Genomic DNA, 27450 nt, shown 5'->3' on the forward strand with positions numbered 1-27450 from the left:
AAACACCGACAAATAAGTGTTTTTATTTATGCGCACAGGCGCTGTGTGTGTGTTTTTCTCTCTTCTGCGCTGCTGAGTGTTTGTTATGTGTGTGCGCGAGCGTAATTTGACACTGTGCCGCACCACACACACACACATTAAAGGCGAGAGAGAGAGAGAGAGAACCTGCGCAGTGTCAAATTACGCGCGAACACACATAACACACACACTCAAACACTGACACACAGTAAAGGCGAGAGAGAAAGAGAGCGTGTGTGTGTGTTTGTGTGTGACCGGTGCGGTGTCAAATTATGCGCGCACACACATAACACACACTCTGCAGCGCAAGAGAAAGAAACACACACACACACACACACACACACGGATTGATTATACCAGTAAGAGACGAGCACTAAGACCCAGCAGGGGAGATGAATACCCGCAGCGCAAGAGAGAGAAAAAACGTTGGCTCAGTTGTGATGACGCGACGCTCGGTTTCAAAACAAGAAGCTCATGTGTTATACATGATACACGGCATGCTCGTAAACCAGGACAACGCTCGTTTTTAAAGTCAAAATTTATTTAAAATCTTTGCTCGTCTTACGGAACACTCGTAAACCACGTTACTCGTAATCCGAGGTTCCACTGTACTTTTTAGACATTTGTAGATGTTTAGGTGGGTCTACAGTATACAGGGGCACTGTAAAATTCACTGTTTTTTTTTTTTTTTTCCTTTTTCCATTTTTTTATTGGAATCATTGATTCATGATTGGAAGAGGAGTAACCAAAAGAGGTGTGGAAAAAACAAACATTGTCTGAGGGCTACTTCAGCTGGAGCTTTGAAATTATGCGAACTTGTATAAAAAAATTTAAATATAGAACCTTTCTACTTTTGCAATGCATCTAGGTGTGAGGATAATGTTGCAAACATTTTAAGAAAATTTGGTATTCTGCTTTTAAATAATAGTAAACTGTTAGTATTTTAATAATTAGATTTAAATTTTAGTACTTGCAACCTGCAAAGGGTTGGCACGCTATCTTGGGTGTCCCCAGCCTTGTGTCCTGAGTTTCTTGGGGTAGGCTGTAGGCCCCCTGAGACCCCACACAGGATAAGCAGAATGGAAAAATGGATGGATGGATAATACGTACACAAGTACACGAGTCGGACTTTTTTATATCATGTCATTTCTGCTGTTTGAGCCGCATCTTACATGTGTACGTTGTTACATAAGCGTCGGTGCTTATGCAACCATTGCACGGTGACTCTTTTGCTTCGAAAAAGCCAAGTCCATTTAACCCTTCTACATTTTCACTGTAACGTCTAGACCACTAGCTTGCTGTTTACAAATCCTTTACAAATTTCCTTTTTTTCCCCTTTCCTGAGTGAGCCAAAATAAAGCACATTCCCCAAATTATTTTGTTTCCATGACGACTTTATTGACTTTTGATTTGTTCTCATTTTTATGTCTTTTTTTCCATCCTTCTCTTGCGTCAGGGAAGTCTATCTGTGGTTTATTAACATATATATATATTTATATATTCATATATAATTAATACATATATTAACTTATAAGTTGTGGCCAGGAAACAGGTTCGTCTTTTTTTTTTTTTGTTGCCCTGGGTACACCTCGGCCACAACGCTTCACAGTATTAATGCGCAAAAGAATGAGATGGATACATACAGGAAGTAAAGAGGGAGGTGGGCGGGGAGGAGAGGGGACGGAGTCACAGGTCGCCCTGGAGACCGAGAAGAGAGTTGAAAAAATAGAAACCTTTTAAAACTCACAATGCTCATCGTCTACTACAACCGCCCTCGCTTTCACCTGTGTATGCCTCTGTCTCTGTTTCTCTGGTTCTCTTTCCCCTGGTTACTTACTCCTCTTCTTTTGAAACATGTTTTAAAACTCGTTAAATTATGGTAGATGGGAAAATCATGCATTTTCTTTATCTCTTTTTTTGGACATTTTTCACTTTTTCACTTTTTTTCAACATGGAAACTCATCATAGTCATCTTCATTGTTGTAAATAGCTCACAACTCAGAGAGCGCGAGAGTGGATCCCCAGTCCTTCTTTACCCCTTGTGTTCTGCTTCTCTGTCCCTTCTCTCACTCGTTCGTTCCTTTTCTCTCATTTTTTTCTGGCCCATGTTCAGTCACTTCCCCTCCCTGCCAGTATTGGTCTATGTGGCACTCATACAGGCGTAGTGCGACGGTTGGCAGCGTTGCTATGTGAGTCCTTCGCATCTTTCTGGATACAGTTGTGGACCTGGAGGAAGTTATGGTCCCTCTCTGAGTTGTAGGTGGCTGGAGGTGTGGCTTTCAGTGTGTCTGCTCCGCCACGGCTCAGAGTGTACATGGAGATGTCAGTAGATGGCAGAGCTCCAAAGCCCTTGAGGCCCAGCGGAGAGGTGTCACGTGACTGCGAGGGTTCCGTGGAGCGGCTGGAGGAGCGTGAGCGGCGCCTGTAACGATAGCGGTAGCTGGGGATGCGTGTGATGGCCGAGCCGTGCAGGTAGTCTGCATTTCCAGTGGCGATGCCTCTCCCAGCCCGGGCGTTGGCAGCTCGAAGTTCACGGTGCCGGTCGATAAACATGTGCACGGCCAGGACACCCACCATCTCGGCCATTATGAAGGACAGAGCACCAAAGTAGAAGCTCCAACCGTACGAGTAGCTGTTCTTTTTCGAATCGCTCTTGGTGGGGTCACCGGCATTTGCTGATATGTAGACAATCATGCCAATGATGTTGCTCAAACCTGACAGAAAGATAGATCGACACATAATAGTGAGGCAGATTGCAAATTAACAACATTGTCTAATTCCCTAATGCATGTACTTGCCTTGAATGAAACAACTATACTGTTGATGAAAGCTGGTTTTGAGTTTTAAATAAACGTTTTGTAGAAAAGATACAACTGCACTGTGGATTTGATTAGTACCATGACTAATTATTGTGTGACTAGGGATTTGAACTTCAGCTCTCTTGGTTACAGTGGCACGGGGCTAAAACCACAGCTGGGGGCAAAAACTGCAGTGTGATTGGTTACAGTGGTAGTCAGAGTAGGAAATGAAATCTAATTGGTGACATTGGCCCTGGAGCTACTGTAGATCAGCAGAATTCTAGATTATAGTGACTCGGGGCAAGAATCGCAGTTGGTTGGGTTGGCGTGTCAGTTGGGGCTAGAACTGCAACCCCCTGGGTACACTAGCACAAATGGTTCCATTACAACTCATAAGGACTAAAACTGTAGGCTTTTTTGATATATCAGTAGTGGGAGCTTTAAGTACAGTCTCATGGCTTACATTCAAACGTAAGACGACTGCCTCATCAGATATATTAGAGGGGCATGAACTGCAACTCTGTTTGAGACAACAATACAAGAGGCAGTCCAACTGGTACAGTAACAGTGCCACTGGAGACATGAACTGGAATATAACTAAAGAGGCACTTGGACCAGGGATTGCAGCACTATTGGTCATAGTGACCGATAGTAAATGCAGAACCTGTAATACTGGGGGCATAAAGTAATACATGACTAGTAATAGTATTTCTAAAGCTACAAATACAACATTACAACAGATGACCCTCAATCATTTCAAAGATTAGCTAGCTGAAGCTGAAGTTGCAATGTGGATGCAGTTCAAATGCAACTGCAAAATTATACACCTCTGTACCGTAATACATTACCACTTCATATTTCAGCACCGACTTTCAGAAATGAAGAAGCTAGCCAGATGCAAAAACCTTAATCAGAGTTAGGCTTGTGTGTGGTGCTATCAGGTTTGAAAGAAAAACACTGCTAATAGCATTGCAAACAGAGCAAGACTAAATATAGTCCCTCAAGTACCCAAGTACTCAAACATTTCCTCTTGCAAGTACTCCATCTTTTGAAATTACCAACGTGAACACTCCTACTAAAATACTACAGGTCCTTCAGAGGTTTTTAGATTCCCTCCGCTCCTTAATTTAGCTTTGTCTGGGTGGTGGATGCTTCAGCAATTTGGCAAACGATCAGACAGTTCCAGGGTGGCTTCTTTAGGGAACTAGAGCTTCTTTCTGAGAGTTGTCACTGTGCCCTTGAGCGGGGTTGGCTCTGGATGGGATTGCTATCGGCCCTGTATCCTTTCCTCAGCATGTACAAAAATACGGGACCGCTCCTTGTGGCCGTGTTTAACCATAAACGAATCACAGAACAAACATTTGGCAAATAGTCAGTCTTCTACTTTGGGGGCCATGAAAGTAGGGTTAGGAGTGTCTCCAAGGAAACACGCACTGATGGTTGTGTGGGCAAAACATACATTTTTGACTGATCAAAGACATGATAGTTATGTCCCCTTTGTTTCTATTGGCTCCCATGACCATGGCTTCTAAATTTTTTGGGCAAAGTTCGTAAAGATAAAGTCAATACAACGCACACGTAACCTCTACCTCTACTGTCAAATGTACGTTTCTCATTTGTCCTTTCCTTTTTTCTTTTGCGGAGTTCTCTTTTGTGCCCGATGAATAATATTTGTGGATACTTCCGCCGTAATCCAATGTGTCCGTAAGAGGATAAGCCACCTTGTGGTTGTGCTTGGTACCCACTTTGTAGTCTCAATCTTGTCTCTGACCGCTACATCTGCTATATCAGGTTTTAGGCTGTTTTATAAAGCAGATAATGGTTGTGGATAAAAACAAGGGTCTGGAACATTTTTTTTAGTCATATCCCAGTGGGAGTCTCTCAGCCTAGCAGAAAATAAACAGACTCATGCTTTTGACAAGCTCGATGTGGAATGTGTATCTCACAGAAAGCAGGTCTCTTAGCTGTTTATACAGCAGGTGGCATTTAAGAAAAAAAAAACCCTCTCCTGTATGCCCATTATTTCAACCCTGGGAAGAGACAACTCTGTAGGGTGACGACTCGAAAAGCATGTTCAGTATACACTTGTATACGTTCCTGTAGTTAGGACATGATTGGTTTGCTATTAATTGATAGGAGAGATAGACTCTAAACCCAGAGTCACTGTAACCATTGGGAATAGAGATCCATCCCTCCAGTGCCACTGTAACTATTCAGTCTGCGGGATTCTAATCCCCGAGTATTCCTGTGAGCAATTAAAATGCCCATCATTCCCTCTGGTGCCACTGTAACCAATCAGCCTAAAAAATCGAAGCGTAGGATCACTAGTACCATTGGAAATGGAGATCCAACCCTGCAGTGCCACTGTAACCAGTCAGGCTGCAGATTCCTAACCAATGTATTTATCTAAAACCAGTGCCACTGTAAACAATCAGAATGCCAATTCAACGCTCCAGTGCCAGTGTTTCCAGTTAGATAGCAGATTATAAAACACTGTAACCAGTCAGACTGAATATTCTAATCACCTATTGCCACTGTAAGAAATGAGAATTCCCATCCTTCCCTCTGATGCAAATGAAACCAATTAGGTTTCAGATTCTAAGTCCAGTGTCACTGTAACCATTCGGAATGGAGAACCATCCGTCCTGAGCCACTGTAAGCAATCAGGATGTCCATCATACCCTCTGGCGCCACTATATCCAGTCAGAATGTCAACCGAGTGCGACTGTAACAAATTTAACTGTAGATTCTAAACCCAGTATGACTGTAACCAATTGAAGTTCCTACCCACATTGACGCTGTAACCATTCGCACCCCAGGTCCATAGGGCTACGGTTTCTCCACCCAGAGCCACTGTAACCACTTCATGCCCCTTGTATTAGTGTATCCAGTGGGACCACATTCCGGCCCCAGTGCCTCTAAACCAGTTAGAAACCAGGGCAGTTTCTGTCTCTGATGTCATTAAGTCATCTAACTAATTAATCAAAAGTGAATTTAATGCCCCTCCAGTGCCACGATAACCAACCAAACTGCAGTTTCTGCACACCACAAACATTGAGCACCAAAAATATCTTGGCTGGAACTCACCTGCAGACACGAAGAGGATCCCTGCACTGAGGATGATGTTGTGACGGGACTTGTAGAACTCACTGGCTGCAATACATAGACCTCCCATGAAGAGCAGGATCACACTAAGGATGGGGAATATACTGGACGCCCTTACCGCTCCTGCACACACACACACGCAGACACACAAACACAAGTACACAGGTTACACTCTGTCTGCCATTCTCTCATATCTCTCTGGAAAACATACATTTTGCCTTAAATTAGATTTACGTCCCCATTACATCACGTGTATACACATTTGCACACAGACAGGTACAGTATACACACACATATACAACTCCTCAGCACTTTGTAAGATTTCTAAAATGCTGACGATAATGTGAGCACAAGCTTATGAGACTGCCCTCCCACCTTCCCTCTCTCTCTCGCTCTCTCTTTCTTCTCTCTCCTGCTATTAAATGTGCTCATTTCTGTCCTATTTATCCCTCTATCTCTCTACAGAATCTGTCTGTCAGTCTCTGCCTTTATCGCTTCTTCAGTGAGGATGTCTTTGTCCCGCTTCCTCTTTCTATTAGGCCTTTGTTTTAATCTCCTGTATCAGTCCATCAATCAGCTATCTGTCTTATCAGTTATTGGACAGGTGAACTGTTGTCCCTGACCCCCCAACATTGCCCTCTAATAGGCCAACTGTGTATGTGTGTGAAAATGCATTAAAGGTTACAACAGTGTGAAACATACTCCTCAGCTTAAAAACGTTTTTTATGGCACAATAGACGCCAAATGAATTATTTGGACACACACTTTGAGGAATAAGTGCTAATATGAAGAGAAAACTATGGGATTGTCCACCACCTGTTTGTTTTATTTTCCTCACCATTAGGAATTTACTTTTACCCCTGTTAATTACACTAACTGTCGGTCGCTAGTTCCACTAGTTACAGTTAGTTGGTTCCACCAGGTGTAGAAGGATATGTGTGGTTAAATCACAATCAATTAATAATCAATGGTATTTATTTTATGAAACTGTTGTTTAAAGCAATTTCACAATCGATGTCGTGCTGGATATTAGCATGGCTGTGATGCCCCTTTAGTACTCTGGCCAGGCCCCTGATATCCAGCACAACAGCACTCCCTCTACGCTGATATTGCTTAATTATAGGGCACTGACTGAAATACGTGAAATGTTGAATTGTTATGATTTTTATCTTGCAATATGGTTCCTTGCCCATGAAGAGTGATATATTGCTGTGAAAAAGTATTTACCCCTTTCAGATTTTTTTTTTTTTTGCATATTTGTCACACTTAAATGATTGATAATACTTTTAATGGCACAAAAAGAGTAAATACAAAAATACAGTTTTTAAGTGATGATTTCATTTGTCAACCTACTTGGCAAATCACTTATCATGGCACTGCAGGTATATAAAATATAACAAAATTTTAAATATAATAAACAACAGAAATAAAATTTAAAGCACGTTTATTTAGATGAAAAACATTTAAAATAAACATGTAAAACACGTTTTTTCTTAAGTAATGACACTGGCACTTGTACATAACAAAGTTCTTTTTTTTTCAATTAAGGGATAATGTGGCCAAACTTGCTATCACTCACTCACTCACTCATCGTCTATACCGCTTTATCCTGGATAATTTAGAGCACGAGACGGGGTACACCCTGGACAGGGTGCCAATCCATTGCAGGGCACACACTCATTCACACACTATGGGCAATTTGGGATTGCCTATTAGCCTAATCTGCAGATCATTGGACTGTGGGAGGAAACTGAAGTACATGGAGGAAACCCACCAGTTTCCATGGAGAACATGCAAACTCCATGCACACAGAGGCCGGAATCAAACCTGGCCGGGAATCGAACACAGACCCTGGAGGTGCAAGGCGACAGTGCTAACCACTAAGCCACTGTGCTGCCCCGAAGTTGTATTTAAAAGTAAAAGACTTTTTATAAAAAAAACAAAAACAACATTCATTCAAGAAGTTAAGTAACACCACATTCAAAAAGCTGTAACATTAGCTAGCGTTTTGGTTTAAAGTCCAATATAAATAAAGCTTTAAGCACGTTAATGTTGACAGTATGTTGATGTTATACTAGTTACAGATATAAAATGTGCACTGAAAAAAAATACATCTTAGTAAGTGAAATCTTTCTTAAAATATTATTACAACAAACTAAATATTAGATTATTACACTTATTTCTAGTCAACTGTTACTAAAATTGCAAGCGAAAAATGTCTTGTTTTTGGGCAGATTTCTTGAAATAAACAAACGACATTTTTCACGTGCAATGTTAGTAACATTTGACTTTTCTAGATTCAAAAAAATTTCTAAGCTGCTAAGATTTTTTGCAGTGTAACAGGGCATTGGTTGTACTGTACAGGCACTTTCACAATGCTAGGCTAGGTCAGCTAGCTTTTCGTTTGCTAGATAGCGGCATAGGCAAGCCCAGAACATCGCACTGTTGAAGGAAACCGGGGTATCCTGAGGAAGCCCACCAAGCACACACAAGTTTCGGACCCCCAACCATGCCGAGTCATCACGCTTATAGTTGCTAAGAGGCAGTTTTACTTTAAAAGTGCAGCTCATTGTTTGAAAAACTCTTATTACGCAGCCTGCAGTTGGTTAACAGACAAATGGTACAAATCAATCATGAAATGATTTAATGCAATGGCAAAAGGATGAAATGAAGGATGATGGCTAGAATTGAATTAGTATTCACACGTTTTCCAACTAATATCAGAAGTTCTGAAACTCATTTAGGAACTTTTAAATATTCTTCAGTCAGCATCGTTTTACCTTGAGAAATGCCATAACCTTGGTACCGTCACCCTCCTTCTGTTTCATTCCCTGCCTTTTTTTTTTTTGCCCTATCTCTCGTGTGTCAGAGCTCCAGGTGGTGGGCTTGATTAAATATTAAGGTGACCTCAACATTGGTCATTCTCTCTCTCTCTCTCTCTCTCTCTCTCTCTCATTCCCTTAGCGATGCGCTCAAGCTGCATTATCTATGCAATGCAAAGCACCCCTTCATTTTTTTCAGACTCAGCTCAAATCAGGCACTCACTGTGCGCTGATCTTGACGTTAGGACACACACACACACACATACACAGAGTACACACTTGACAGGCACTCTGCGATGCTTGACTTTAAATGCAAACATATGCACAGGATTTTGTAGCATGCTGAGGTTCAGAAGAACTTGTAGACTTGTAAATGTCTACTCTGACTTGAGCTTGTGGGATTTAAACTTTTAAATATGGAAATGGTGTTTTATGTGTCCTCAGGTTGTAGTGGCTTAAACTGTGCTACTATAGCCTACTGCGATTATTTAATGCAGACAGTGTTTCAAGAGCTTCCTAATGATCTCTGCTCATTTTTTGGCTGAAGATCTTCTCAGACTCAGCAGACTCAATGTACCTTGGCAGATTTTCTAGCTGGCCAAAACTACAGTACACAGCCTTTACTGTTTAGCGTGTTTTCAATGGCAACATTAACACAGCATAGGAATAGGGAAGTGTTTGAAAAAAATGTGCTTTAAGGACATGGTATGTATAAAGTCCTACCCTTTTTGTAAGTAAGCGAGAAAGAAGACGAGCAGTTCATAAGAGGAAGCCAAATTGCACACAATGATAAGACTCTTCTTCTTCTGCTTATTATTATTATTATTATTACTATTACAGTCCCCTACATACGAACTTCGTGGAAGTTAGATCCCATGACCGGAAGCAAGCATAAAGCAGCAGCGATGGAGACAAAAGTTAAAATAATGAAGAAAAAGAGGAGAGGTTAAAAAATGGCAGACATTGCTCAACTATTGTTCAAACGTTCTAATGAACACTTTAGTGTAATGTACTGTGTTTAGCCAAATGTGTTAAAATCCTAGTACCAATGTTTGTTGGACTTACGAACAAACTGGACTTACAAACAGATCTCGGAACAGAACTTGTTTGAATGTCGGGGATTTACTGTATTACTATTATTATTACTATTATTATACTGAAGATTATGTTGTATTGTTTTACACTCTTTAGCTGCTCACTCATGCTCAAAGCACATGTGCCGGTGCAGATATCTCTTCGACCTTCTCTTTTGCTCAATTTGACACTCACAAAAGCAGGCCCACTTTCCTGAACAGGCTCACTTTCCTACACACTCACACACACTCGCAGTGTGAGGTGAGAACTAAAAAGCAGTACCCAGAAAACATCTGCCTTTTTATGTAATCCTACAGCAGGATTGATGACCTGAGAAACAAGGATATATATATATATATATATATATATATATATATATATATATACATATATATATATATATATATATATATATATCAAGGCAACACCAAGGGGAGGCAGAGATATGTGAAGGAAATCAAGACAAACCAAACAATATTGGCCAACCCGGAACCTTACACACATCATCAGATCACTGCCGATCCTCACACATTCGCACGGATCCAACCAGAGCGAAGCGTTCATCTAGGTCTCTGGATGGCTGAGCGTTACCATGGCAACGAGGACTCTAAGGAGTTCAAAACACATCCATTCCCGTTCTGACACAGTTATTGCGCTCGTACATCAACACCGACAATCAGCGCTTTACTCTTAAAGACTAACGTCGAGCGTTCACCCCAGCGCGTGATACCTATATCGCTTACCTGTGTGGCATCAAAAAGCAAGATCACCAACCGACCTGGAGAAAGGGCAATGTGTTATGTATTATGTCTTAGTTAAGCTTAAATTAATCATTTGTGTCCTAATTGATCCAGTAAGGCATTACAGGTGGATTTTTCAGATAGATAGATGTTTACCTATGATGATAAACCATGCCTGTAGCAATAAAAATACAATTATGTCACTTTCATAGTCACATCATGTCCAGGTAATCGGAAAAACCCATGATACCCCTTGGAGTTTGTAAAGAACAAGAACTAGGGTGATCACTCAAAGACACGGAATGTTCCATAGCAGATACAAAACACCCATAATGCACTGAGGCATTTGGACATGACCTATATAGTAAATCGGGTGTGATTTGAAACACCTCCTCAGTGGACTGGTGATGGTGAGACGCGTGTGATGGTGTTAATGAGGTGACAGACTGAAATTCTGCCTCACACAATAAGGGTGCTACGTACTGTTGCTGATTCTGTAGTGAAGGAAACAGTGAGTACAGTACCATTTAACACGTCTTCCTTCACTTTATTAGTGTGGTGCATGGTGTTGGATTATGTCATCTGACATCTTATGTTGCCTATATTAATGATGAGATTGAAATTGAGATGACTTTTGGTATGTCCTGACCGCTACAGACCAGGAACATCCCACAAGAGCTGCAGGTTTGGAGTTGCTCTGACCCAGTTGTCTATCCTTTACAATTTCTCACAGTATTTACAGTTTGAATATCTCATTTCAATGGTGGCTGGAAGTGGGTGGGATATATTCGGCAATAAGTGAACCTTTTTCCCGAAGTTGACGTGTTGGAAGCAGATGAAATGGGCGTGAGGATTTGAGTGACTTTGACAAGGGCCAAATTTTGATGGCTAGAGGACATGGGTGGCCAAGGTTTACTGATGGACACGGGAGTAAAGGCTGGCCGGTGTTGTCTTATCCAATAAAAGCGCTAGTGTAGATCAATTTGAGAAAAGGTTAACGCTGGGTGTCATAAAATGGCGTCAGAACACACAGTGCATCACTGTTATGGTGGCAAAAGGGGGTACGTACTCAATATACAGTAAGGCTGGTCGGTGTATTTGTGAGTAATCTACATTGTTTTTCTGAAAATTTAGTCCAGGTAATTACGGTGCACCATTTTGAATCGTACACCTTAATGTTTTATGAGGACCACGTTTGGCTTTGATTACACTACGCTTTATGTGTGAAAATTTCTCCTCATGCTCCCAGGACTCACTCTTTCACAATTCCTGGAACATTTCTGTGCCATCATGGAAGAAAAAAACTCATGGATGTGATAACCTGGTCAACCAGGTCAGTCCATTCAGGTCGTCAGCTGACTTCATTTTATTGACGCATAAGGTTCACCAAATGTTTAAGTGATCTCCATTCATGATGTTTGCCACATTTCCTCCACAAAGTTGATGGTTCAGCACTATCCGTTTGGGTTTTGATAATGTCTTCAACCCAGTTCCAATATTTAAAATTTTCTTTCGTTGCTTTCTCTGCTTGAGGCAGTCCAATATATTTACCCTTCTGTAATTGTGACTTTTTTTTGGCCAGGCAGTGTTTTTTGATCAGCTGTTTCTAGAACAATTTCCTGACCATCCTTTGGTTTGATTTGCCTGCTAAAGCCATGGTCCAGGAAGACTGTACCAAGCATGTACAGGATCTCTTTTTTGAATTGTATTGATCTGGGGATGGGTGTCCAATCTAGTTACCAAAAACCTGATGTACCACAGAAGAAGGTCATAATCAACAAATGGAGGAAGTGGGCCTCCATGGAGACATTACCAGGAGCAGGATGTGCCTGTAAAAATTGACTAAAGGTCAAGAAAAAAACATCCCTGAGGCAACAACAGAACAACGTTAAAGAAGCTGCAGGAATATCTTTTAGGTAGTGAATGCTCCCCCCAAATGTGACTCTATGTGATCTCCAGCATTCTTTATATATCCTGGCAATGAGGCAGCATGACTAGACGGAATCCCTTTTTGATGAAAAAAAACAACAACAACAACAACCAACAAACAAAAACAAAAACGCATTCCCAAACCTTATGTCAAAATGTTTTATGGTCTAAGGAAGTTGAAGCAAGGTGGTGGGAGGATCATTCCCTGGGGTTGGTTCTCTTCTGATGGAACTGGACTCTAGTCAGTGTAGACGGGATCATGGGTTGCTTTCAATACCAGTATGTTTTGGTGCCAAGAGTTCAGTTGAATAGCTGGAGCAACAAGCTGTATCTTTAAAGGTCTTGCCTTATGACCCTGATTCACCTTTTCCACAAAATGTGTGGATTCTTGACACTTTCATAACTTGAGGGATAGCAGGCACTAAATCCTATCGTGGAGGTTCCGCAACATTAAATGTAACTTTGCAGAAATAAAAAGTGAACACGATATGGAATAAACTCTTAGCTGCACGCTGTTTTTGGAAAATAATCCACATCACGACGTCTACTCAGTTCATCCCTGATACAGTCGCAGTGTGTCGGGTATTATACGCCGCAAGTATGAGGTCATGACGCTGGGTCACATTATTAGCCCAAAAACCAGGATGACATCAGAAATCACCATGGTAACTGCAGAACTTGATATATAGGCCTGGACAAGTTGTATTGATCTAATATAAGATAAATTTGTGTGTGTGTGTGTGTGTGTGTGTGTGTTTCCGAGAGAGACAGACAGACAGACAGACACAATTTCAACCTTAATCCTGTTAAACCATGCACACCCTGAACCTGCATAAGCTTCTGTCCTTTTTAGTGCGTCTCATTGTCTCTTCCTTCCCCTCCTCCTCATCATCGTCCTCCTCCTCCTCCACCTCTCACTATGACCTTGTCTCCCTTCTCATCTTACTCGTCCAGGCCACACACAGACACACACACACACACACACTCATTGACTTCCTTCTGTCTTGCACTCACTTGCTTTCATTTTTTCTTCCTCTTACACCATCTCTCTCTCACACACACACACACAGTCACATCATGTCCTTCTTCATCTCACTTGAACTGACCTACATACTGTAAGTGTAGCTGTCCCATTACTTTAAAAGCTACATTTTAAAAGATTTCGAACGCATAACGCAACCGAGTAAATTAATAGGCATATTATGTTACACTGCAGGCGATACACCGTGCATTCCTATCACTTTAACCATGAAACATGAACATCGTGTTATTTTATTACAAGAATAATAATAATAAAAATTCTATATGTTTTCTTGTTTATAATAATAACAACCTAAAATTGCTTTTGACTCCAATCATGCAGGACTAGAGATAGCCATGCATACAGTACGTGCGAGTTCACTGAAACACACTGAAATAGCATTTGAATGTGTGTGTGTGTGTGTTTTTGTGTGTGGATGGGGTGAAGGAGAGTTTTGACCTATATAGGCAGAAAGTAAAATATTTATAGTAATGACTGCCCTAATTGGGGAGCAGCAGGCCGGCCCCCTCACACTCCTCCATCCCTCCATCCTAAGTTCCAGTACTGTACTGTACCTGCTCCGTTTCCTCCCGTTTCTCACCCTGACTTTACACTTTTCTAACTTTGTACCGCATGTTTCATATTGCAAAAACAGAAAGTTATCGGTATAAGCGAACGCTCAAAGACATGTACACCAAAGTAACTTACGGAGGAAGTACTCTCCCGCGTCAGCTTCATAGTCCGCGTCTTCAGGAAAGTGATCGATCTGTTTACACAGCCCTTTAAAGTTCCCTGTGGAGACAGAGACAGAGAGAGAGAGAGAGAGTATTAAAATGAGACCGTAACTTAACTCACACCTTCTCCGGACTGTTTTGATGCAAATGCATTAAGGATTAAAGCAATATTTTAGATTTCTGGCATGGCACAGTGTTCCAAAGGTAGTCCATCAGCTGTGACATACAGTACTGTGCTAAAGTCTTGAGACACCCCTGATTTCATATTTTGCTTCCAATAACAAGAAATTCTTGTATTTTTTAAGTAATCTTGGGGAATAGTTCTCCCGGCATCCAGAAGGTCTGTCAGTCAGACAAATTTCAGTCCGTTCTGTAACTGAGGAGTTTCAGAGGAATGTTTTTTGTTTTTTGAGCCACACACTGACCTATGAATCATTTCCAGCATAAAAAATCATCTAATTTAGGGCGCAAACCAGTAAGATGATGACAGATAATCAGGCAGGTGATTAGTGTACTAAAGATGCTGAATGCTGAGTGGTTGGAACAGACGAGAGGGGAAATGAGGTTGCTGCCCTGGTTTTTACATAAATATTCTTTTAAATTGTATCCTTAGGTACTTTGTAGCCTGTCACAGTAAAATTTTTCTAATTCATATCTATTTAATCTACATTATCTAATTACATCTAATATGAAGGGATAAGGGGTAGACCAAAGCTTTAATGGTGCTAACATGTAGAAATGAATGTGAATGAAATGGCCATTAAAGGAGTTCTTGGGAGGCCAGCGTTTCAGACATGATCATGTCTCAAAACATTTTCTACTGTACCATGACGGTATCCAAGCCCTAGTGAAACGCTGAGATGAGTGCATTAATGTAGCAGCGAATTATATAGAGAAAGAACGTTTTTTTTTTTACTTTCATAACTGTGTTCTGTTATTCTGCATGAATAAAAGTCCTGGTTTGACTCGAACACACCTTATAGAAAGAATGATCAGATGATTTTTTTAAAGGTGTATTATGTTCCTAGACCTTTCAGCATGGTTCTAAGAATCCTAAGCACTCAGATCCCAGTGGAGGGGAGACTGGAGAGAAATGGTTTGTTAGTATAAAATCTATGTGTTAGCTACTGTAGATAAGATGCCAGGCTCTATTAGTAGCTGGTTTCCAGCTGCCTAGCAAGCATTTAAACAGCTCTAGTAGTTTAGTTTGTTCACAAAAAAATCGTGAGACTTGATCTTTCTCCTCCATCTGATACACACCATGTCAACTATGGCGAAATTCATTCTTGTAGCAAACATATGTAGCTACAGTATATCAGTTTGGTCTTTTAATAGGTTTAAGGATGTAACCAAATGCTGATATCCATCCATCCATTATCTATACTGCTTAATCCAGTTCAGGGCTGCAAGATGCCCAGACATCCCTGTCTTCAGCTCCTCCTGAGGAACCCCTAACTGCTCCCAGGCCAGCCGAGAGATACCCTCCCTTAGACATGTCCTGGGTTGGGTTGGCCCTGTAGCCGCCACCCAGCTAGACATTCCTGGTACACGTCCAACAGAATTCAACCATGCGACTTCCTTATTAGGTGTCCAAACCACCTTAACTGGCTCCTCTTGATCTCTTAGCCCCTTCTGGATGTCCAAACTTCCCAGCCCAACCACCTTACAAAGGAAACTCATTTCACCAGCTTGTATTCGTCATCTTGTCCTTCTTAATTAAGACTTCATATAATATAGAGTAAAGACAGATAAGGAAAGATGTAATGCATTAGTTCATATTGAAAGTTAAAGCCGATCACAACTTGAATGACGTAGGCAAAGTTGAGGAATTGTCAGAGCCAGAAAGCACACAGCATCCTGACAGCGCTGGCATTTGCACCTCCACTTCCACCCACCACTATTTTCTAGTGACCTTGTTTATGTGTGATGTAATGTTAAATGTTTTCGCGAGACACATAATTAAGCTAAAAATTTTATTTACACACAATATAAATAATCATACTTGTTTAATGATGTCATAGACATCATGGAGTTGGAAAAAAATAAAACTGACACTACCCCTGCAGTTCACTCCAAAAGGCTTATCTAGTCAGCATTCGTGGGCAGCGTGTGCTTCCTCGAGTCATACTCAGAAGGCAGAATAAGGCCAGACAATGCCAGGCTTACACTGGGACCTCCACCTCCGCCTGCTTTAATGGTCTCCGGCTCTTATTTAACTCTGGACCTAAATCCTGAATCATTCAGACACATGATGTCTCATGAACAATCGAAAGACGATCTCATGCATACTGTATATTCTGCAAGTTAAAAAAAAAAAAAACCAGGGCTGTCAGAACTCCTGACTAAGAATTACCAGGTGATTGTGACTGTTTTGACATCCAGTGCTCCTGCTCGAAATGTTAAATGGATTAATCGTATGTCAGTGGGGTGAGACTTCGTGTTGTTTTGTTGTTTATATTGTCAAGCAATATTAAGAAAACATCAAATATCATCAACGTTATTATTATTGTTATTATTTTAACTGGTTAGGCTCACTTGCTTGATTTCTATTGTATGAAAGAGGGGTACGACCATAATAAAAAAATAAGCTAAATTTTATGTTTCTTTTTTATTTCTGACTTAAATCTTATAATTCTAACTTTTTTTTCTTAGAAGTCTGCCTTTTTTTTTCTCCTCATTATTCTGACATTAAAGACTTTTAGAAATCTTCGAATTCTGGTTATAATGTTAAAACTCTGACTTCAATCTTGGAATTTTGACTTTAATCCTAGAACTTTGACATTAATCATAGAACTTTGAAATTAATCTTAGAATTATGACGTAAATCTCAGAATTCTTAGAAAAAGGTCAGAACTCTTTTTTTTTTTTAGGCTGACCCTAATCCTCTTCCATACTATTGGCTCACACGAATGGATTTTTCTCCTCCGTACCCCCAGGATAAATTCACTTCTTTCATGTCCTGTGTCTTTTTCCCATTCAGTGACTTTGCTTTACTGCTAAGCAAAATTCATTTGCATTTTGTCAAGCATGGCTTTAACTACAAAAAAAGCATATTTTTAGCTGTCTCATGTCTGGTTACAGCAGGGCTCAATGCTTAAACCCAACCTGTCCTGAACATCGTCTTACACTGCTGCACGTTTTACGTTTCATGTGGCATCATCAAATATTGCGTGTTGCACCCTAGCCAAGAACAAACACTCCTCCTGTCCCAGTGTTTATGTGTAGCGTATATGTATAGGTATGGAATGTCTTTGCTTTGAATGAAGTCCTACCATTTTATCCTTAACACACTTATTTCTTTAAGCTTGCGTTTCATCTGTCTTTTACACTTGCACTGTTTTTCCCCTTTCGCTTTGTCTCTCTCTCTTTTTCTCTCTCTCTCTCTCGCTGCGTCTCACACACACTGGCACACACTACTCCCCAGGCCTCAGCTCAATAGCCTGTGTCTGTGAAGTGTACAAGTGTTACACTGTTTTTCAAAGCACTCGAGTGAAGTGCTGAAGTGCTGGACAGCAGGGAAAACAGATAGTATACGGTTAAGGTGTTTGTGTGTGTGTGTGTGTGTGTGTGTGTGTGTGCGTGTTTGGGGGATGCTTTTCATGCTCAAAAACTAGTGCATTTGGAATTGGGCTTGTGCTGATATTCAATAATAATAATAATAATAATAATAATAATAAGGGTTAAGTTGATGAATTTCCCATAACTGCAAGTAGCTCACAGTAAAAATCACAGGTTGAGATAAATGCTAGTTCTTATATTTTATTGTTTCTATGGTAACTGAAATCTGCGAGAGACTTGTATGGTGGTCAGATTTAACAAACCTGTATTTGTTTCTCTAAAAAAACTTTTATAATTTTTCAGCGGCAATGCTCTCCCTCTGGGTTTACCGACCCAGGAAATAAAATTCAAATTCAAATTCAAATTTTATTTGTCACATACACAAACATACACAGTACGAAATGTAGTGAAATGCATTATACGACTGCCATTGACCCTAAAAGAGAATTAAAGTTTACAAATAAGAAATAAATATGAATAAAAGAAATACGATAGAAATTAAATAAAAAAAATAAATTAAACTAGGAAAAATAGAACTAAAAATAAAAATAGAAATGTGATGTACAAAAATAGAAATATACTGTACAAATTGAAATATACTGTACTGTGTGTGCAAATATGCATAGAACAAAGTGACTTTGTGCAGAGGTTATAAAAGTGTCTTTGTGCAGAGGTTATTAAAGTGTCTTTGTGCACTGGTCCAGGATGTAAACGTACGACATGTAGTGTATATATGAAGGAAGGTGAGCGTGTAATTGTCCATAGTGTTCATAGATGTAAGAAGATTGATAGATTTGATCAATTATGAAAAGATTGTCCTGAAATACTTCAGGACAATTTGCTTGTTTTTGAATTTTGTGTCCTTTTAATAATAAGACAAGCTGAGGTTTTTTTTTTTTTTTTGTTGGTCATTGTCTGAACAGTACTAAAAATAATACACTACAATGAACGCATAAGGAGTGTTTCGTAGTTGTATGAATAGTGATCAGTCTCAAAGTCGCATTTATTTGAATTACCAAAGAAGACATGGAGACATGTTTATTCCAGCTGCTATCTGCAGTACAAACATTCACACATAAAAGGTGTGACTTCACAAAAAAAAAAAGTAGTTAAGGACATAAGCATGTTCCCGAGTTGTTGTTGTTGTTTTTTTTACACATTAATATTGCATGAATTATTGTACATCATACTGTACAGTTTGGTAGTGCTGGATGATTTCCTCCATTAATTCTTTTATTTGGAATTTATACATTTATTTTCTAAATTTAATGCTTTAAAGAGATTTTACATTTTTTTCTAAACAAGGTCGTATATCTTTATGTGCACAGACCAGACATAACATTAAAACAATTAATATTTAAACCAGCTAGGGTTTGAGTTAACCTTGTGCCACCAAATCGGCTCCACGGGGCTTATGGGGGGGTGCTGTGGTGCCTGACAGTGGATTCTTTGGGTGCTGTGGGGTCTGGTGTGTGGCCTCTATGGATCGGAATTTGTCTGGCACAGCCCATGGGTGCTCAATTGGATTGGGATGTGGGGAGTTTGAGGGTCAGGTTGGTGGCCTGCTGGGTCCCATGTGGTGCACTTGGTGTTCTGGTGCCGTATACAGTGCAATACCAGTCAAATATGGCATGAAATGACACATATGCCATTAAGTAACAACAACATGAACAGTCAGCTGTTTTTTTTTATTTTTTTTACGACAAGACTGTCGTAATGACTGTATTATCAAGTGCAGTTGCAAAACCCATAAAGCACCATGATGACGCCGGCTCTCATGAAGACCTCAGAAATCTGCAATTAATATCTCAGATTAGAGCCCATATAAAGGCTTTACAAAGCATAAATAGCAGACACATCTCAATATCAACTGCTCAAAGGAGATGAATTCATATTTTGGATGAATTCAACCTTGTTTTACAGTGAGTTTAGAAAGAGCTAAAAAAAAGGAAAAACCATGGAATTAGAAGGTGTGTCCAAACCTTTTGTGTGATTTAGATTTGCCAATTCAGTGTTGGAGGTTTCATGGCTAAATTCGACCAATCTAGTGGCCAATCTTCATTGATTGCACATTCCACCAGTAAGTGTGAAGGTTTAATTAGCAGAGTAATGGCACAGTTTTGCTTAAAATATTGCAATGCACACAACATTATGGGTGACAAATCAGAGTTCAATAGAGGACAAATTGTCTGTGCGCGTCTTCGTGGTGTGACCAAGAGACCAAGTCTTTTTGTTGTATCAAGAGCCACGGTCTCCGGGGTAATGTCAGCTCACTACCAAGAAGGACGAAGCAAATCCAACAGGAGGAACTGTGGACGTAAGAGGAAGCTGTCTGAAAGGGATGTCCGGGATTGTTTCCAAAAAAACATAAAACCACAGCTGCCCAACTCACTGCAGAATTAAATGTGCACCTCAACTCTCCTGTTTCCACCAAACCTGTTCGTCAGGAGCACCACAGGGTCAATGTACATGGCCGGGCTGCTATAGCCAAACCTTTGGTCAGTCGTGCCAATGCCAAATGTTTAAATGCTGCCAGCAGCGAAAGTCTTGGGCTGTGGACAATGTGAAACATGTATTGTTCTCTGATGAGTCCACCTTCTCTGTTTTTCCCACATCCGAGAGAGTTACGGTTTGGAGAAGCCCCAAAGAAGCGTACCACCCAGAATATTGAATGCCCATATTGAATGAGTGAAGCATGGTGGTGGATCAGTGATGGTTTGGGCTGCAATTTCATGGCATTCCCTAGACCCAATACTTGTTCTAGATGGGCGTGTCACTGCCAAGAACTACCGAACCATTCTGGAGGACCATGTGCACCCAATGATCCAAACATTATATACTGAAGGTGGTGCCGTGTATCAGGATGATAATGCACCAATACATACGGTAAGACTGGTGACAGAGTGGTTTGATGAACATGAAAGTGAAGTGCACAACATTCCCTTCCCTTCTTTCCGTCCTCCCTCCTTTAAACCTTTTAAACCTTATTTATCCTTTATAAATTACCCTTTTTGCCGTAAGACCTCGCCTCGTGTCCGTGCTTTATGGTGCCGCCCGTGCACAAAGGGTCGAACCTGTTACAACATCTACTACATAAAGTGAAGGCGACAATGCTAAACACTACGCCACCGTGCCTCCCAAGTTAAATTAGTTTTGATTTAAAAAAATATATGTTTTTTATTCATTTCACTGTACCAACAACATACGGAAACGTGACCTCAAAAACCATGCCTTGAGATATTAATTTATTAATATATTTTATAAATGTAGTTATTTGTTTTATGATTTACCATATAAAACAACCCAAGTTCTTATACCATGCAACATGACTCCTCCGCACTTCCTCTCAAACAGTATTCTGATACCGGGCATGCATTCCAAACACAACTTAAAGCAGACCACACATACACGTACACACGCTCCTATACACGTATACACGTTTCATATCTGAATTCGGCTACCTCGAACCTGCAAGTTTAAAAAAGGAAGACAAAAGGGATAGGCTCTAGGGAATATATGTGCAGCTATAATAATCTACAATCAATCTCCGCTTAACGTTCCTTTTGGTTTCTCCGGAGCCCGAGAGGCTGGGATGAGCTATGGCTCCTCGGAATTCTCCTCATAAATGAAGCATACGCCTTTAGTGCTGAACACATTATTATTGTTCTTACGTGAGAGTGAAAGGAAGACAAAAGGGTCACGCTCGGCGCGTCGACCCGGGTCGGAGAGGACGGCACGGCCGGGGAACAGACGAATGGGCAGGAGAAAAAAAGCAGACGGTTGAAATAAAGACTAAGGATTTACAGGTTGTACGTCTGTAAATTCCTCAGCCTGGGCGGATGAGGTACTAAAGGATATACCGATGTGAGAGCTGTATGGTTTGTATCCAGAACATAATGTTGACAAAATAGTAACCCAGGTTCCTGGGACAATCAAATTTCAATTGATGGAGCCCATCCAAGGAGACTTGGGGCACGAGGCGGGGTACAGCCTGGACAGGGTGCCAGTCCATCGCAGGACACACACACTCATTCACACACTATGGACAGTATGGGAACACCAGTTAGCCCAATCTGCATGTCTTTGGACTGTGGGAGGAAACTGGAGTATCATCTTTAGCCTAGCGCAAATCTGTCATACGGCTCTAATACAATAACGTTGTATCCTTATATAAAGTAAAGTCCCCATCCAGACTCATTCACAGCTAATTTTCGTTTTAATTTATTACATTAGAAACTTTATTTAGAAGATATTAACAAACCTATTGTTAATTTCGCATAATCTCTATTAATACGTTTAGCCATCTAGCTGTCTCACCATATTTTATGACCTTACACTGGCGACCATTTTTTTAAAAATGTTAATATTTTGAGATGATATTCAAATAATAAGGAAAAATAACATGTTTAATATATGTTTATACTAGCAATACTTTCCGAAAAATACATTTATACCAGCAATACATGCCTTCTGCCTCACGCATCATTACTCCACACTTTTTTTTTTTTTTTGAAGTCAAATCTCTACTTCAGGTGTAGTGCGGTCGGAGCGCTCCAGAATGACACGCTGCCACTTTTTTATACCAATTATAGTAATTTTTTAATAGATACAATAAAAAAATTGGGTCATTTATATACCGAACATCAGCAGCAACCTCATTTCCCCTCTCGTCTGTTTTAACCACTCAGCATTCAGCCTCACCAGTATACTAATCACCAGCCTGATCATCTGTCACCATCTGCACCTGTTTCGTACTAGTTCTTTCCAAATGACATAAAAAACATATTATTTACTGTAATCTGGTTTTCACAGCTGTGTGAAGGAACGAATTAAACGCAGTAGAAGGGATAATAATTGTAAACGTCATAATAGTGCTGTACAGATCAATGATATAATAAAATAAAGCAAAGTAACACACCAGCTGGAGCATTAAAAGAGTAAGTGAGTCTAGTTTCATCTTTTATAGTCATAAAAACACGAGACTAACTAGCTTGATTAAGAGAGACAGAGAGAGATTCACAGTCATACATGGACGCACATCCCGCTTTATATTCAGTATCTTTTTCTTCCTTTTACTTTCCCCCCCTTCTGTTTAATATTCTGTTTATTATTATCATTATTATTATTATTATGAGTATATTTAGGCATTTTGCAGATGCCCTTATCCAGAGTGTCTTACTTTTGTATCCCATTATACATCTGAGCAGTTGAGGGCCAACAGTGGCAGCTTGGTGGTCATGGGGTTAGAACCTGGGACCTCCAGAACCGTAGTCCAAGGCTTTAACCACTGAAGTAGTAGTAGTAATACTGTTGTTACTATTATTAATATTATTATTGTTATTATTATTATTATTGTTATCACTACCTTTGCTTATGGGTTTCCTTCTTTTCGGTCGTTTTCATCACTAGTGTCACTATATTCTTTTTCATCTGTTTCTGCATAGCCCAGGTTCCCTCACTGCCCTCAGACATTCTCTTTCCTGCATGACTGCTGCATTTCACATGATATTGTGTGTGTTTTGCTGTATCATCTCTTAATCAAATGTGTGAGCCCCTGAGTGTTCTTATGAATATAAATAGTGCTACAGTGTTTTGTGTGCAAATGCAGATATTGTAATTTTCTTTATCCTGTGTGTAATTAATTTTACTGCCCTCAGGGGCGTCATAATGGGAGGTGAGGGTGGCACTGACTACGCAGGGCCTCAGTGATGTTTGGGCCCTTGTAATTCTGGAGTTAAAGATGAGAGATATGGATGGAGAAAGGAAGGGCCCCAAAGAGACCATAGTCATATGCATCTGTTGTTTCACTTTGACACGCAAAAATAAAATATGCAAACCTGAGCCATGCAGGGTAAGGTGTATGGCTAGTGTCAGACAAAATGGCAACGGGTTCTTCATGTGCATGTACACACTCTAAGCTTGCAGATCTGTCTATTGCTAATAATAAAGATGAGGATTAAGTACAGTATAATAGGTGGATCATGTATGGTACGTTAATATCTATGTAGTAAATTGAACAAGAGGGAGTGATGTGCTATGTTCCCACTATTCCGGAACATTTTGATTGTGTGAACGTGCAACTATTAGCCCTCTTAACTGGGAAGGTGAAATGATTATCAGTTCTGAGTCTGTTCCTTTGAGTGCTGTTTCTCTCTCACACATGCAATTTCTCTCCCTCATGCTCCTTCTCTCACTATCTGTTTCATACAATTTTGAAAAAGTGTCAAAACCAAGACATTTCTGTTATCTGAAATATTGTACTGATAATTATACTATATAATTGAGCATGATGCAAATCTGGTTAACTACCATTACAGTTTAACGGGGGAAAAAAAAAAAAAAAAAATATATATATATATATACTGCTCAAAAAAATAAAGGGAGCCCCACTTTGTTACAGTTTGACTTGAACACCTCTTATATGGGTATGCATGGTTCAAGTCAAACCGGGAGTATATATAAATATATATATATATATAAATGACCATGCAGTAACTAGTATTGTTATACCGAAGATACAATTTAAAAATTGGTTGTTTATGTAATAACCTCGGCAACAACCTCCCTCATTTCCCCTCTCGTCTGTTCCAGCAACTCATCGTCCAGCATCACCAGTATACTAATCACCAGCCTGATCATCTATCATCTGCACCTGTTTCTCACTGGATTATGCCTTAAGTTAGATAGTTTTTAAGCTTGAATAATTCATAGGTCACTGTGTCGCTCAACAAACAAAATACATTCACCTGAATCTCTCGGGTACAGGGACTGGACTGAAAACGAGACAAAAAAAACTTGTGGAAAACTTAGAAACAAAAAGGTCTTACAGGAGGCCTGGAGAACCATCCCTTATGACTAGATTAAAAATACAAAAAGAACGTCTGGCTCTCAGAAAGCAAATTATAATGGAAGGAAGGCTGGCTCAACACTACTACTGTGTACATAAATATATCTCAAATCTGATTGTTTAGAAGAATTTGTCTTATTAGATAATAGTTTAAAGGTCCAAGAGGTCTTTCAAGCTGTGTGTCTTAATGCTCCAGCTCAGAAGATGCACTTTCATACCTTAAACTTTCCTGAACACAATGTTTCAGTTTATGTAAATGAGCCACGCCCGAACAGAGAACGGCAGAATAAATATATCGTCTTATATAAAGTCACAATACTGGGAAAATCTCATTTTGATTTTAATTGATCTAATCGATTTAACATAGATAGCTTCCTGTTAACTTAAAATGTCCATCTGTCTTGTCCCAGCTAGCCAGCTAATTAGGTCTCTAAGGTAGCTAGGTAGTTATTTGTTAATTTATGTTGTTAATTTATGTTGTCATGTCAATCTGTCTTTTCTCAGCTAGCCGGCTAATTAGGTTTCTACGTTAGCTAGTTAGTTTCTGTTAAATTATGTTGCACCTTGGTCCTGGATAAACGTTGTTTCGTTGTTTCACCGCGTATTAACTGTATATGATTGAAATGACAATAAAAGTGCACAAGTGCAGTACAGTATATCTCATTCTACTGATACGGTACAATGGGATATACTGTACTGTAGCGTATATGGGTACGTTTCTAAACCAACAACACATACAGTTCTACACGTGTAACGTCTCTACAGTGCTCCACTCAAACAACAGAACTCATGTAAAATGGATCAGCTCCCAGAAAAAAAGGCTTGACATTTCAATCAAGTAAAAGCCTTAAAAAAAAAGAAGAAGAAGAAGAAGAAACGGTGTACGGAATAAGACTTAAAAGCACTAGGTCTCGCTCAGTGCTCGCAGTCATGCATAAATGCAAAGCTGACTATCTGAGGCCTGACTGCTTGCTTCAAAACCACTGTAACATTCATTTTTCCCGGCCGTCTTTGTGAGTTTTTACAGAAAACCTTTTTCAAAAGCACATGTTTTAATGAGCGAGTGAAAATCTGACTGATGCGATCCTTTTTCCACCTCACTGTGCACTCTGTCTTCCTACTAAAACCTTCACATTCTTGGTTAAAACCATAGTTTTAACCATAACTTCTTTTGGCTATATGATTATTAACACCTAATTATAATGAACTGAATGTATGACTATATGATAAATGTTATGGATAAATGTTGTATAGTTATTTGGAAGTTATATACACTGATCAGCCATTATGAGAACCGAACTAATATTAAGTATTGTTTATTTTATTGAATCGGACTACACGGGCCAACCTAAGCTTCCCATGTGCATCAGTTAGCCTTGGTCGCCCACGACCCTGTCACCAGTTGGGGGTGTCTTTGGGTATGTCCCTACCACTGTAGACCAGAAACATCCCACAAGAGCTGATGTTTTGAAGTTGCTCTGATCCAGTCCTCTAACCATTTTCTAGCCATTTTCAATATCTACAGTAATTACAAAGGCGACTAGAACTGGGTGGAATATATTGGACAGCAAGTGAATCTTAAACACCAAGTGAATCTTTTTTTCCTAAAGTTGATGCATTGGAAGCAGAAAAAATGGGCGAGCAAAAGGATTTGAGTTACTTTGACAAGGGCCAGAGTGTGCTGGGTCAAAGCAACTCCAAAACTGCAGCTCTTGTGGGATGTTTCTGGTCTGCAGTGGTCAGAACCCCTTGAACAGGAATGTAGAAATTAATGTGCTCTAGCTAGACTCAGCTATAAAAGCTTTTTTCGAGATCTATTACTGTTAGAAGAGCAAACATGAACATTGTGTCAGTATTACTCAATATTAACCCTTAAAACTCAAGCAGTACAGATGTGTCAGTAACAGTATCAGTAACGGATGTTGATGGAGAGGCTTCATACATCAAACTGTGCATTTGGGTTTTTGGATGTGTCAGGTAGAAACAAAGGTATTAACACATTTTTAGCATTTAACTGCTACTGGAATATGACAATGACGCCGCAAAAATAAAAAACAACAAATGCAATTATTATTAATATTATTACAGACCTGAAAACAACCGTAAAACCACATGATCATAATATCTGTATCTGCGCTGTTTCTTTGCATTTGTGACTCATTTGAAAGTTTTTGCTCATTTATGTTTGTATAGTTGGTTAAAATGAAATAAAATTAAATTCATCATATTGCGAAACGCATTTTCATTAAAGGAAATAATTTACATGGTAAAAATCCAGTTCTAGCCGTGCAAAAATATTACTATTATTACCAGTTTCCAACACTATAGTCATATAAAAACAATCAACTTTTAAAAAAAGACAGGTAAATGAAGTAAAATATGAAATAATAGACATTAAACCTCATTTATCCTTAATTTATGACTTCTCTTGGCACCGGCTGCTTTAAAAACGAATATTTTCTCAATTCTTGCTGCTCTTCTTGCTTCTTGTACAAAATGCAAAAAAAAAAAAAAAAAACTTTGCTTGGATTTCTACTGACGCAAATAAGTTTTGAACAGCTCCCAGACATGCACACAACTTATGTGCACTCGCAACGTAGGTGTAAGCTGGCGCTTGGTTCGCACGTATGCTGAAAATGCTTTGCATGCCGAAGTCAGATTTCTCACAAAATTCCAGGTCATAAAGCATGAAATTTTAAAGTGTGTGTTCATTAACACTGTAATGCAAATAAATGGACGGGTTTTAAGGACTCCTGTCTTGTTGCAATATCTCTCTTGCTTGTGTAATACTGTTTTGTTAATTC

General features: G+C 39.7%; 1 protein-coding gene across 1 annotated transcript in view; it reads right to left on the reverse strand.

Moving 5' to 3' along the window:
• Positions 1-1443: 1443 nt before the first annotated feature.
• Positions 1444-27450, reverse strand: part of LOC128526656 (voltage-dependent calcium channel gamma-2 subunit) — a 64484-nt gene continuing 38477 nt past the window's right edge. The window contains exons 2-4 of the mRNA XM_053498741.1: positions 14216-14299; positions 5904-6044; positions 1444-2732 (exon numbers count right to left, since the gene is read on the reverse strand). Coding sequence (XP_053354716.1) covers positions 2170-2732; positions 5904-6044; positions 14216-14299 — 788 coding nt within the window. The 3' untranslated portion in view covers positions 1444-2169. The remainder of the gene's footprint in view (positions 2733-5903; positions 6045-14215; positions 14300-27450) is intronic.

This window comes from Clarias gariepinus, chromosome 6 (genome assembly GCF_024256425.1).
Source record: "Clarias gariepinus isolate MV-2021 ecotype Netherlands chromosome 6, CGAR_prim_01v2, whole genome shotgun sequence".
NCBI lineage: Eukaryota > Metazoa > Chordata > Actinopteri > Siluriformes > Clariidae > Clarias > Clarias gariepinus.